This window comes from Muntiacus reevesi, chromosome 2 (genome assembly GCF_963930625.1).
Source record: "Muntiacus reevesi chromosome 2, mMunRee1.1, whole genome shotgun sequence".
Taxonomy (NCBI): Eukaryota; Metazoa; Chordata; class Mammalia; order Artiodactyla; family Cervidae; genus Muntiacus; species Muntiacus reevesi.
This window is the reverse complement of record NC_089250.1, coordinates 265,717,967-265,732,682: the sequence shown is the minus strand read 5'-3', so window position 1 is coordinate 265,732,682 and position 14,716 is coordinate 265,717,967. Positions and strand designations below refer to the sequence as shown.

At 47.1% G+C, this 14,716-nt stretch overlaps 1 protein-coding gene across 1 annotated transcript; it reads right to left on the bottom strand.

The window, feature by feature from the left end:
• Window positions 1–6,643: 6,643 nt before the first annotated feature.
• PNMA8A (PNMA family member 8A) lies at window positions 6,644–10,565 on the bottom strand. Its single transcript, XM_065920658.1, has 2 exons — window positions 10,311–10,565; window positions 6,644–10,165 (listed from the first exon to the last, which is right to left on the bottom strand). The coding sequence occupies exon 2, from the start codon at window positions 10,075–10,077 to the stop codon at window positions 8,608–8,610; it is 1,470 nt and encodes a 489-aa protein (XP_065776730.1). The 5' UTR covers window positions 10,078–10,165; window positions 10,311–10,565; the 3' UTR covers window positions 6,644–8,607.
• Between the last annotated feature and the right edge of the window lie 4,151 nt (window positions 10,566–14,716).

The following is a 14,716-nucleotide window of genomic DNA, read 5'->3' as shown; positions in this document are numbered from 1 at the left end:
AAGGGCAACCCACTCCAGCACTCTTGCCTGAGAAATCCCATGGACGGGGAAGCCTGGCGGGCTGTAGTCCGTGGGGTCGCAAAGAGGCCGACACGACTGATCAAGCATGCACTTCTTTCTTTGAGTGTGATGTTGAACCTCTTTATGTGTTTACTGTGGACACTTGTTTATCCGTAAACTTCCAATTCGAGGTTCTTGCCAATTTTTCTCAACTGTTCTTCTTTCTCTTAATGTTTCTTTCTTTAATTTCTTAAAGGTCATTTAATGACCGATTTGTAAAGGGAAGCATGGAATCTCTATTCTTCCCCAATTTGTCACTACCTTTTGACTTTATGTTACTTTTTTTTTTAGTTACTTTTTTCCTCACGTAGAAACTTTAACTTTTCTGTTAGTCACAGTGGTGAAGAAGCAGGCTTTCTTTGATGGTTTTGGGTTACAGGAGACTCAAGCCCCTCGCTGGGTCTCTGGGGTGCCGACATTTAATAAGATCTTTGCACTTTGCAAGTCCACTCAGCTTTGACAATCTTCCTCCCTTCCAGATGATGTGGAAAAAAGGGAACCCTCCTACGTGGTTTGTGGGAATGTAAACTGGTGCAGCCACTGTGGAGAGCGGTATGGAGGTTCCTCAGAAAACTGAAAATACAATTACTGTATGACCCAGCAATCCCACTACTGGACACATATCTGGAGAAAACTCTAATTCTAAAAGATACATGCACCCCAGTGTTCCCAGCAGCACTGTTTCCAATAGCCAAGACACAGAATCCACCTAAGTGTCCACTGACAGATGAATGGTTCAAGAAGACATACATAATGGAATACTACTCAGCCATAAAAAAGGATAAAATAATGCCACTTGCAGCAACATGGATGGAACTAGAGGTGCTCATACTAAGTGAAATGAGTTGGAAAGAGAAAGACAAATACCATATGATATCACTTATATGTGGAATCTAAAATATGACAAATTAACCTGTCTATGAAATAGACTCAGACTTGTTATTGCCAGAGGAGAGGGGCCTCGGGGAGGAATGGAGTCGTAGGGTGGGGTTTGAAAACGTAAGCTATTATTTATGGACTGGATAAACAACAAGGTCCTACTGTATAGCACAGAGAACTATATTCAGTATCCTCTGATAAACCATGATGGAAAAGAACAGTAAAAAAGAATATATATATATATATATATATATAAAGCTGAATGGCTTTACTGTACAGCAGAAATTAACACAACATTGTTAACTCTACTTCATTTAAAAGATTAAAATAAAACAATTTTAAAAAAGGAAAACTTCCTCCCCTTCAAGATGATCAATGATCCAACCAACTTTCCCTCTGCAACTTTTGCAATTTTATTTTCTACATTTGATCTGTTTGGAATTTATTTTGCTATCAGGAGTGAGCGGTTTTTCCCCAGTTACCTATTACCCCAAGACCACTTTCTGCATAATTCCTCTTTCCCACGCCAGTTTGAAACTCCACCTATACTGCACTCTTTGTAGATTGGGGTCGCTCTGTCTGTTCATTCTGTACTGAACTATTCTAATTATTGCAGGCTCATCATACAGTTTAATATTTATCAGATACATAGTCCTGCAGCCAGGCCTCTTGCACGATTGACATACCTCTTTTTTCTGCGTGTTTATTTTGGATGTCTCCCTCCCTATTTCTACACGTTGACAGTTTTAAAAACAGCCAGCCTGCCCACATAGGAAATGCTTCAGTTAAGGGTGTAGGAATCATGGAAAAACAGTGGGAGGGAAATTTTTGCTTCAGAGCTTTGCCCTTGAACGTTCTGTAAGTGCTCACATTTCTTATCAAAGTGTGAAAGTCACGGGGGAAACACCCAGAACAAGCCTGGAGCATGAGAGCAGGCCTTAATCGCTGACATTAGCTACACATTGACCAATGTTCCACACCGTTCCCACTGAGGTGGGGGCCCCACGGCTTTACTTTACTTGAGCGTGACCAGACTTGTACTCTCTGCAAACCCTCTTGCTTTTCCAGTTTTGCAAGAATAGAAGAGCCCAGGCTGGAATTTTAAAAACTGACCCTTGGGAAGCTTAAAAACTTTCCAACTGAAAACACGTTGATGAAAAAAAAACTCAAATGCACATCGAAAGAGGACAGCAAAAGCTTTCTTCCAAGATCTGCAGCATGGCTCATTTACAAGGCAGCCAGAGAGGGCATTTGGCTCCGTGGCTTTTTTTAGGGGGTGAGGGGCTTCACCCCGAGGCATATGGGATCTTACTTCCCTGACCAGGGAGGGAACCCGTGCCCTCTGCATTGGAAGGGTGGAGTCTTAACCACTGGACTGCCAAAGAAGTCCCTTGTGGCTTTTTTAATATAGGGAAAAGTATAAAGGAGAATATCTATAGTACCACCTCCCCCTGAAAAGGTCCATGATCCAGGCTTCTTTTACTACAATTTTTTAAAAATAGCATTGAAATTCACGTGACATAAAATTAACCATTTTAAAGTGTCCAGTTCAGTGGCATTTAGTAATCACAATTTGCGGAAACCACCACCTCTATCTAGACCCAGAATATTTTCATTGCCCCAAAAGGAAACCCTGAACTCATTAAGCAGTAGAGGTGTGACAGTCTTAGGGGAAATCTGTTGGTCCTCCCTGCAGCCCTGATGACCACTATCTACTTTCTGTCTCTACCGATTTCCCAGTTCTGAACATTAATATAAATAGAATCACATAATATGTGGCCTTTTGTGCCTGACTTCTTTTACTTTCCCTTCTCCAGGGGATCTTCCCAACCCAGGGATTGAACCCAGGTCTCCTGCATTGCAGGCAGATTCTTTACCGGCTGAGCCATAAGGGAAGACCAAGAATACTGAGGTGTAGCCTATCCCTTCTCCAGGGGATTTTCCTGACACAGGAATCGAACCGAGGTCTCCTGAAGTGAGGTTCAGCCACATGTAGCATATGTCAGCACTTCACACCATTTTATGACTGAATATTGACTACTTAAAGAAACACCCAATATGGGACTTCCTTGGTAGCCTAGTGGTTAAGACCCCCGAGCTTACACTGCAGGTGGCATGGGTTTGATCCCCGATTGGGGATCTAAGATCCTGAAAGCTGCAGGTGCAAACAAACAAACAAAACACCAATATGAGTGCATGGTTAGAAACTGACAAAGTACAGGCAGCCAAAATAAAGTATGGACAGCTGAAAAGCCCCCCTTATACCCTCTTCACCTGGCCTTCAGCTGGCCTCCACCCAGTCCCAAGCTCTAAGGGTGAGCATGCAAGCTTAGTCACTCAGTCGTATCCGACTCTTTCGATCCTATGGACTATAATCCGCCAGGCTCCTCTGTTCATGAAATTTTCTGGGAAAGAATAGTGGAGTAGGTTGCCATTTCCTCCTCCAGGGGATCTTCTCCACCCAGGAGTTGAACCCACATATCCTGTGTCTCTTGCATTGCAGGTGGATTTATTACCTGCTGAGGCATTGGGGAAGCCCCACTCCCATTTTAAGGGTAATCACTATAAAATATATATGTACCTGTACCTTCCTAAAACAAGTATATTTCTATGCATTTATTAACATAATAATGTTTGTTTATTCCTTCTTATAAAATATTCAGCAAAAGAGATCCTAATGCATCTTTTTTCGGCAGCACGGTTTGTTCACTGAATAATATGGCTTGGATGAAACTTATTTCTGCAAGCTGGATGGGGAAGGGGATGGGCGGGGGATGGGCAGGGCGCGGAATAGAGTTTGGTGGAGGGAGCCTTAGGCATTTAGGGGGCTGCACAGGTGGGTTCCATTTGTGAAAATGCATCCAGCTGAACACGCATGATACACCTACCTTTCAAAAAAAAGATTTAAGAAATATGGCCTGACAGCGCTCAGAGATCCATTTTATCCTGACAACCACACAGTGTTCTTTTCGATGGTGGTGCATAAACCTTTGGAAGACTATTTCCAGTTTCCACCTCCCTTTTACAAGAGCGCTATAATCAGCAGCCCTGGCATCCCTCAGCACAGTTTGAAGAGTGTATTTTAAACTTTGATGGCCAGAACCATGTCACTCTCAGGAGGATGTACCGATTTCCATGCCTATTAAGAACACTTGGGTAAAGTCTGCTAAGTTGCAGGTTTTTCCCTTTCGGCACTTTGAATGCATCGTGCCACTCTCTTAAAAAACAAAAAAACAAGGAATAGTTAGTAGCCTGCTCCCCCAAACTCTCTCCAGCACTGGGCACCCCTAAACTTTTGCATTATTGCCCAGTTGCTATGTGAATGATGAGATTGAATGACTGTTTGACTTTGCACTTATTTTAATCATGCATGGGAGAGGCGGGGAAGCAGGGTGGTATCTTGGATAACAGCCTATCTTGGAAGCCCAGGCTCCAAACCTGGGCTGTGTCATTTGCCAGTGGAGTGAACTTAGCCTGGTTATTGACCTCTAGATGATGTTCCCTCATCTATAAAAATGGGGAGGAGCATAATAGCACCTCCCTCCCCGTTTTTTTTTTTTTAGGTTTAAATAAGTAGATATTGTGGCTTCCCTGGTGGCTCAGCAGTAAAGAATCCGCTTACGATGCAGGAGATGTAGGTTTGATCTCTGGGTCGGGAAGATCCGCTGGAGAAGAGACTGGCAACCCACTCCAGTATTCTTACCTGGGAAATCCCATGGACAGAGGAGCCTGGCGGGCCACAGTTCAAGGAGTTGTACAAAAGAGTCAGACACAACTGAGTGACTAAAGAACAATTACTTCTCTTTTTATGTAAACATTTATTAATTTCTTTTTAAATGTATGACTGTGATCCTTCTGGAAGGTAAGGCATACAAAGCAGGAGGTAGAGAACCCTACTTTAGTAAAGAACTTTAGTCCTTTATTCCAAATGGCTGTCCAGTTTTCCTAACACTAGCTATGCTTGGAAAATCTTCTCTCCTGCTAACTCAAAATAAAGGTCTACTTCTGGACTCATTATTCTGTCCCACTGTTTTGTTGGTCGATTTCTTTCTCTTTTTTAAATTAAAGAGCATAGTGGATTCACAATATTGTGTTAGTTTCAGTTTTCCAGTAGTCATGTACGGATGTGAGAGTTGGACCGTAAAGAAGGCTGAGTGCTGAAGAACTGATGGTTTTGAACTGTGGTGCAGGAAGAGACTCTTGAGAGTCCCTTGGACACCAAAGAGATCAAAGCAGTCTACCCTAGAGGAAATCAGTCCTGAATATTCATTGGAAGGACTGATGCTGAAGCTGAAGCTCCAATACTTTGGTCACCTCATGCGAAGAGCCCACTCATTGGAAAAGACCCTGATGCTGGGAAAGATTGAAGGCAGGAGGAGAAGGGGGCAACAGAGGATGAGATGGTTGGATGGCATCACTGATTCAATGGACACGAGTTTAAGCAAACTCCAGGAGATATCGAAGGACAGGAAAGGCTGGTGTGCTGCAGTCCATGGGGTCTGTCTTGTTCCTGGCTGTCTCAAGGTAGATGACCAATAAATTTTGGCTAAACAGAATCATGGATGGATGACCAAGCTGTACCTTCTGTCCCTCCTGGCTGCATGCAAGCTGCTCCTCAGCATCGCCCACCCACCACCCCCCTTTCCCTGGAGGCACCTCTGGCCGGGCCTTGCTCCAAGGTACACCACAAACAGAACACCGCCCCATCTAAGAGGCAGTCTGAGAGGCTTCGTTGGAGACCTGACTTCCCCTGTACCCCACGGAGCCCCATCCCTGGGTCTTCCCCCACCTCAGGTCACATTCCCCCCACTACCAGTCTTTCCTGGTGGATTGGGTCTAACTGGAGGGAGTGACTGCTCCTGGGAGGTACTTAAAGATCTTGACCAAATCCGGCTTCCCCCTGGGGGCGGAGGCAAGGACCCAATTAATCTCTGACCTGGGTCTCTGTGCTTGCACTCCAGGGTGTAATTAGCTGCCTATCCTCAGAGTCCAGCTTCCCTTTGGTCTCCAGGGCATCACGTGACTCTGGTACAGTGGTCACCATGGTTCAGGGGTCCCTAACAGGGGAGGGGCTTGGGCGGAAGGAAATTTAACTCGATTTTTCACTGAAAAACCTCAATTTCTGTCTGAGGGGAAGAGAGGGTTTTCATCTTCTAGCTGCTTTTAAAAGTAAACTCTCCCTTTCAGGTAATCCACACCACCAGTTACCTGTTCTTAGAAACTTCTAGAAACCCCAGGATCTGGGGGCGGGTTCACATTGGTGGCAGATCATATAGTAATGAGGGCAGATATCTTGATGGCTTCCTCTCGTGGAAAATTGACGATTCTTCCAGCTTGAACCCAGGTTTGACAAGAGCTCCCGCTGGGGCTTCCCAGGTGGTGCTAATGGTCAAGAACTGGCCTGCAATGCAGGAGACGTGAGAGATGGGGGTTCAGTCCCTGGGTTGGGAAGATCCCCTGGAGGAGGGCATGGCAACCCACTCTAGTATGCTTACCTGGAGAATCCCATGGACAGAGGAGTCTGGAGGGCTACAGTCCATGGGGTTGCGAAGAGTCAAATACAACTGAAGCAACTTAGCACGCACACGCCCTAGGCTGGGAGTTAGGACAGTGTGTATCGTTCAGTGTGGGGGGAACCCTTTCTTCAAATTTAACAGTTCATGCCACTGGCATCTATAAGAGACTCAACAATCAATTAGTTTGCTAAACTTTATTTGATAACATGTACATTTACATTTACTAATCATGGTGTCAATTTGTTAACACAATGAAGCCCTAATGGACCTGATTTTGAAATCTGGAGCTGGAGAGCCACAGCTTGAAAGGCCAATTCACTCCCATGTTTTGTTTTGCTCAGACCCAAGGATAACCGTGATACACACAGATGAAGAGCTGCAAACGGAAATTGTTTCCTTTTTTCCTGCATTCTCAGACTCATCCAGAATTTTGAAATGAATTGTCATGAGAAACCTGCTGAATCACTAACAACATCTAATAACTATTCACATCCTTTATCACAAAAAAGTTAAGTCATAAGACAGACCACGAAATTCTTAACAGAATATGAATTACTGTGCACTGTGTTGATACGTTTTGCTATCAAACAACACAGCATCACAGTAGCACAATAACATGTGGATCACAAAGGGAAACTTCTTTCAGAGTGTTTGTTTCATGACAGGGCATTCGCGGAACCAACTTCTCCTACTCGGAACCTTTCCTATCAGCTGCATTTACAAGAAAATTAGATTATATGCAAATTAGATGGTGAAATCAACAAAATGGATACTTGTACCAAAACACTGATGAACACAAGGTAATATTTTGATAGTCTCTGGTGTGACTTGTTGGGCTTATGATACATTCAAATAGTCACTTTAAAAAAATAAATACATGAAAAAGTAGATTTGGATAACTTCTTTGAGCACAACTTGGCTTCCCCAGGATACAGTCTGGAAATCATTGAGCTCGGGTAACCTGGCCCTCCCTCTCCTCCTGCACACATGGGAGACAAGGCATTCTGGTCTATTCAGAGGGTGCAAATGATCAGCCAATTTTTAAAGAATATTTTCCTGTCTCTTCCTATAATGGGAGATTTGGTCTTCAGCCTCAAAGAGAGTTTCGGGGGGGGGGGGGCACGGGATGGAAGAAGAGTCAGGGGACCCAGGATTGGCAGAGTCCTTCCCTCCCCATCATTCTTTTTTGACTGCGGGTTTCCTGCAAGGGTTTCACCCAAATGGGAATCCAAGTACCAGTTTTATTAACAGAACTTTAAGTCAAACACTTCAAGGCTTAAGTGCGTAGGAACCTTACCACCTTCTGGATAGAGAACTGGAGGATGGACACGGAAAACTAGTAGGAGTGAGGAAGTGAAGTCTGCAGGGAAGATCTTGACTTAACCTACCCAAAGGTTGAAGCAGAGAGAGGATATAAGGGACCTCTTTACCTCGCCAGGCCCTGCAGAGAGAGGTTGGCTCACCATCCAGAAAAGGAAGCAGGGAATGGGGGAGAAAGGCCAAACATAGGCGACCATAACAGTGAACCAGCCTGTGAGTGAGTCACAGTGAATGCTCTAGAACTTTTCCAATCTACCTCGTGACTCTCCATCCTCTGAGGCTGTGTCTAGGAGGAGGTGAAAAAGCAAGCCCAGCCAAGGAAAAAAGGCACAGGGCTATGCTTCCCTCCCTAACTCCTTCCACCTGAGACCTTACATACTATTGACCGCTGAGAGTTGGATCTCTACAAAGTGAGTTCCTAAAACAATCAAAGGTCAACAAGAGCAACTTTGTTCCCGACCTGGAGCCTCTTTCTTGGTCTTCTTTCTACTGCTCAGGTGCAGATGGTCCCCGCTATGTTCTGTGGATAAGTCAGAACAGCTCAAGAGAAGCAGGGTGTGTCGGGAAAGATTTTTCACTTCCTGAGACTTCCTAAGTCTTTGAACATGTTGATCTCCCAACCAGGCCTCCAGAAAACTCCAGTCTCAAGGCCACCCACTCTGACGAACACGACCCCAAACACGCCATCCTCATTGAGGGAGATGGGTCAGATGAAGGGAGAGATAACTGGAGAATACCACAGAGACACACTCATCAACAAGGGATAGGTGAGTGGGTTTGCTCTGACCTCCTGTCTCCACAGGTATCCCCAAGTGTGGGCCTTCGGGGGCTCCTAGGAGGCGGGGTCAGGGCTCTCGGCCTCTGAGGCCTCAATTGGTGGGTCACTTGCTTCCTCCTCTGCACTGGGGTCCTCACCCACCACCTGACTCTCTGCCCCCTTGGGTTCCTCCGCCCCCACCTGCCCCCGCTGCTCCTCCCCCTCCATCCACTTGTTGACACAACCCAAATGACTTCTGTTGTCATTCTCACTAGAGGCATGCGGAGGGCCTTGTGGCTTGGCCTCTGGACCCTGTGAGGTTGAGGTTGGTGACTCATGGGGCTGGAGGTCCCCAGGGGCCTTCTGGTCTGGTGCACCCCGGCCGGAGCCTGGCCCTTTCTTTGAAACCTCTGGCTTCTTCTTGGGGTCTTCCGAATCGACAAGGACATAAGAGACAGGGCCCAAGCTCACCTTCTTTTTCTTCCTCATGGGGGCAGGGCTCTTTGCCGAGGCCCAGCCCATGGCCTTCTTCTTCGGGGGGCCCTCCAGACCACCGTCTTGGTCTGACTCAGAGGCAACTCCCCAGCTTGCAGCTACACGAGGCAGGTTGCTGGGAAGCTTCCAGGCACATTTTACTGGGGGCTTCTTCAAAGCCGACCGCTCCTGCTTCACACATGGCTTTTTGCTGTTCCTGACAGGTTCTAACATCTCCGTATTTTTACCATCATCAGCTTCAGGATGCTTCAAGAAGGCCGAGCTGTGGGAATGGCTGCCTTGGGATTTCTTCCAAGGCACTGGTTCCTGCTTGGGAGTTTTTTTCTGCTTCTTTCTCCTGGAGCGAGTCAGAGCTCCAACCTTTCGAACCAAAGGTTTAAGAGCGTCACCCCCATCTGCCAGATCATTCCAGCCATCCGGGTTCTCCATCTTCAAGGCAGAGCCCCTCTCTACAGCCCTCCCTGGCTCCTTCTTGACCTTCCTACCTGCTGCTGAAGCCAAGGATGCTACCGCTTGGGCCTCGGCAAGCTCTTGCGCCCTAGCTTCCTCCTGGCTGCGCATTTCGGCATCCATATAGTAGATGATTTGCACTACAGCCCCCAGAAGCACCCCCAAAGCTTCTGCCCAATTCTCGGGGGACCGATTCTGGGTCTGGGGAGGTGGGGCCCTGCTGAGTTCAAGCAGGCGCACCACATCCTCCAAGGTGCGCTCCTCCGCGTCCAGGAATTCATTCAGGTTTTTTAAGAATTCAGCATCCTGGGTGGGGTCCCTACAGACCACTCTCCAGATGCCCCCCCTTCCTGGGAACTCCCGGGGTATGGCCCTCAGATTCACACCCTCCCCGACCTCAACGAGGGCAGCTTTGGCATTTTCTTCCCTCAAAAAAATCTTGTTGAGCACGGAGTACGGGCCCAGCGGGGAGAGGACCCCATTCAAGGTCTCCTCGATTTCCGCTTGGCCACAGTCCTCTGGGATGCCAGTGACCAACAGGGACCTGTGGATGTCCGCTTCCATCCCCCGACACCAGTCCCCCAGAAGGTTCGCCGCCATGGTCGTGGACACCGCGGGGCTCGATTCCCAGCTGGGCTGAAGCGTCTCCGAGGCGGACCGCGCCTGCAGCGGACCCTAAGCAGCAATCCTGAAAGGTGACAGGAGAGGGCGGTCAGAGAGCCGATAAACACCGCCAGGCTCAGAGCTCTCAGCTGCCCCCTCCACGGTGGGCCTGCAAGAGGCCTCGCGCTTTCCCAGGGCCTTCCTCCCCAAACCGGGCCCCGGGTGCTCACACGTGTCCTGGAATCTGCCGAAAACCGCGCTCAGCCCCTCCCCCGGGGCCTTTCTCGGCCCGCCTGGCAGGGTACGGCAGCCCCGCCTCTGAACGGCCAGACGAGCCACGGAGAGGCCGCCGGGATGCAGCCGCTGGCCAGGTGCCAGCTTGGGCAGCTCCGGCACAGATGCTCTGGAGGAAAGGCCCGGGACGCCAGCCTCCGCCCCCGCTAGGACTCTGGGCGCCTCGGCTGGGCCCCAGCAACCGCGCTGAGCCGAGGCAGGCATCTCAGTGCGCGCTTGCGCACTTGCTCCCGCGCGCTGCCCGCGGTCTCCATGGCAACCGGTGGTTGCTTCGCAGCGCGTGGGGATCGGCTGGGAACGCTACTGTTGACCTATTGACTCAGCCAGGGACTTGCATGTTCTCCGATTGCCCCTCCTGACCCAGTCTTTGAACCCTTCTCTACTCAAAATGTGGGCCTCCAGGATGGGGTTTGGGGGCGCTGACTTCCCTGGCTGCGCCAACTACCCCTCTTATTCTCCTTCTTCCTGTTGGGTTCAGCCAACAGGACCCCTAGGAGACGTCAGAAAGCGTAAGGCGAGAGGAGAGAGCGCCTTCAAGCCCCTTGACTTTCCCTAACAAAAGCCACAGTTCTTGCTGTGAGCCGTCTCAGCTACGTTTTCTTGTTCTTGCAATATCCAGAAGTTTCTAGAAATGTCTTGAGTTCCCCCTTCCCCTCCAAGCCTGGGGATAGTGCTTCGTATTTCCTTGCCGGTTTCTTCAACCCCCTGCCCTCAGGCAACACCTTTTGGTTTGTTTTGAACACCTTTATTATTCATTAAACGCTCCTCAGTGACTCATGCCATGTTTCCTGTCGGCCCTCACTGATACAGCTAGCAATGAGTCTTCTTAACTGTGTGATATTAGACTAATAATTTGAGCTCTCTGAGTTCCTTGCTCTTCTTCACAGTAGGAATATCATTGATTCCAGGTTCAGTGATTTGCTGAGAGTTTTCCTGGGACTCAGAAAAATTGCAGTGTTCACAGTTACAGTGTTGTTTAGTCGCCAAGTCGTGTCTGACACTGTTGAGACGCTATGGAGTGTAGCCTGCCAGGCTCCTCTGTCCATGGCATTTTCCAGGCAAGAATACTGTAGTGGGTTGCCATGCCCTCCTCCAGGGGATCTTCCACAGCCAGGGATTGAACCTGCATGTCCTCCTTGGCATGTGGATTCTTTATTCTCAATTATAGTTTATTACAAGAAAAGGATACTGCTTAAGGTCAGCAAAGGAAAAAGAAAAGGGCAGAGTCTGGGAGAGAGTTATATGGGTTACTTTTAAGTTAACCCATACATTAAGTTATACGGGCTTACTTTCCCCAGCAACATGTGACAACACGTATGGAGTATTGATCAGGGAAGGTCACCTGTGCCTTAGTGTCCAGGGTTTTTGTTTATTTCCTGAGTCCATTTGCGTGGAGCACACTTGTGGTTGACCTTAGTTACTCAGCCTCAGTATCTTCAGAAATCTAAGAGATGCTGCAAGGCCCAAGGCGACGACCATCACTTTCATTTTAGTACAGGATCCTGTAAGGCTAAGCAGTTACCCAGGAGTCACAGAAGGGCTAGTTGGTTATTTAAAATGGACAGGGTTTGGGGACTTCTCTTGTGGTCCAGTCATTAGGACTCCCTGCTGCCACTGCGGGGGGCATAGGTTCAGCCCCTGGTTAGGGGAACTGTGATCCCACATGGCGTGCAGTGTGGGCAAACACAAAAAATAAAAAAATAAAAGGTACAGAGTTTGGTTGACCCAGATCTGTTAAGTCTTCACTGCATGGATGCCTATGAATGGTTCAATCAGGGTTCAGTCAGAGAAGAAGATTCTGAGTTAGGCATTTCAAAATATTTGAGAGACAGTTTTAATTTGTTGTATATATATATATATGTATGAACTTACAAATATTTATTTGTAATTACATATATAATATACTGCTAAGTCTCTTCAGTCGTGTCCGACTCTGTGCCACCCCATAGACAGCAGCCCACCAGGCTCTGCCGTCGCTGGGATTCTCCAGGCTAGAACACTGGAGTGGGTTGCCACTTCCTTCTCCAACATATATAATATACAATTACATGTAATTATAAATGTATATTTGTATGTATGTACATACACGTGTGTGTGTGTGTGTGTGTGTGTGTGTGTGTGTGTGTGTGTAAGAGAAGTCAGCTGCCTGGCCCTTCTCCCATCAGTGAAACACCTACAATTACCAGTGGATCTAAAAATAGTTCTGAAGCACCCTTGGTAGGAGTCCTGGCTGTGGTTTCCATGACAACACTTCCAACTGCAGTTTCCATGACGATGGGTCCTGGCAGCTCCAACCCTTTCACCCATCTCTGCACTTTAGAGTTACCTTGGCATCCTCTTCTCCTTTTCACCTTTAGGTTTTTATTTTGTCTTCCTGTGTATTTTGGATGAGAACCCGCAGAATTTCCATAAATACTAAGGTCCCGGGGGCTCTGGACTTTCACCCAGATTTCCCCTCCCAAGTGAGTTGTAAGAACCACCTCCTGGTGGTTCTGTGACTCATCTGACTGGTTCTAGCCAGTTTGTGCTGTGAGAGTTCCTTCTTGCTCCAGTTTCTTCACTTTGTACTTTTCTAAATGTCCCATGATATGGCGTTCCCTCTCACCGCTAACCTCCAGACTGCCAGCCTCAGCATCTGATGTGAGTCTCTACATATATTTCTGCAGCTCATGTAATCATTAAAAATACACAGATCAGAGGGAATTCCCGGTGGTCCAGTGGTTAAGACTCTGTGCTTCCACTGCAGAGGGCTGGGTGGGATCCCACAAGCCTCACAGCATGGCCAAAACAAACAAACAAACAAAACCCACAGACTATTTTCAAATACCGATCATTTATTCATATGTTTTTTAAAGTATTATTAAAATACTCCAGAAAAAAAGCAGGAGGGTAGGGGGATAGATGGAACAAATTGGCTGAGAATTGACCTTGAAAACCTTTGTTATAGATGGAGGTCATTACACTATTCTTTCTGCTGTTGTTTTCATTTTAAAGTTTCCAAAATGAAAAAAAAAATGCTAATGAAACAAAGAAAATGTCTTCTGTCTTTGGCATTTTCTTTCTTTTTTTTGCTAAAATGGTTTACAGAAAGAGTAAAAGGCATCCCCACAGGATTTTATTGTTTTGATCCTGACTCATAAAATAGAAAATAAAATACCATAAAATATCTTGTACTGTTTATCAGAGAGACAGTAGTCTTGAAGCAGGATCTTATTTCCCTGTCCAGGGATAGAACCCAGCCGCCAGTCCACCAGGGGCTAGAGGCTAGAAGCAAAGTTCCCCAATTCTTACCCTGTTGAAAGCAGAAATGTTTCAAGGAGGCAAACATTGCAAACAGGTACAAAGTTTACTATTACGGACAGAGCGACACAGCATAATGTATAGGAGAGCACAGAGAGAAGCAGCTTATTTATTTAAGTCAGAAGCCGGGCAGAAATACACACCCAGAGAGGTGTGGGGGCGTCCTGAAGGAGGAGGAGCACAGTAAAGAGGTGATTTAAATCCCTCACACAGGACAATCCTTCCTGGTCTTTGTTTACATTTGGCCATTTATCTTGTTCTCTCTTCACACCTGCGTGGCCTCAGGACCCTCCCCAAGATGCATCTGCAACTTTTCACGAAGATGGATCCCACCACAGATCCAAAGAGGTGGACGTGGCTGAAGATTCATGCACGTCCTGTGGGTGCACGTCCACATTTGATTTAGCTTGGAGCCCCTTCCCTTTGTGACCCCCCAAGGAGACTTCCTGCCTAGACGGGGAAGTCTTCCTTGACCTCAGGAGTGGTCGTCTTGTCTCTTTGCTTCAGCAGAGCTCAGCTTGTGTCACTAGCTTTGTCCTTGGAGTGTCTGGGTGACAAGAAAGTTTCAATTTTACTCCACTGGACAAGCACGGTGTCCAGCCCGGAGGCCCATCTGTTTCCTACTTCATCACTACAACTTTCTTTCTTTCTTTTTAAAGACTTATTTGTTTATTTTTATTTTTGGCTGCAATGGGCATTCAGTGCTGCACTTGGGCTTTCTCTAGTTGCATCAAGCGAGGGCTACTCTCTAGTTGCAGTGCATGGGCTTCTCATTGCAGAGACGTCCCTCGTTTCAGAGCAGAGGTTCTAGGTGTGAGGGCTCAGTAGTTGCGGCTCACTGGCTTAGCTGTCCTGAGACATGTGGGATCTTTCCAGCCTCGGCATCAACTGGTGTCCCTTGCGTTGCAAGGCGGGTTCCTAACCACTGGGCCACCAGGGAAGCTCAGTATGACAACTTTTAAAAGTAAAATTCATATTGTTAACTGGTTAGAAAGAGACACCCTACCTCTCCTTGTTTTGTTGAAATATTTAACCAAATAAA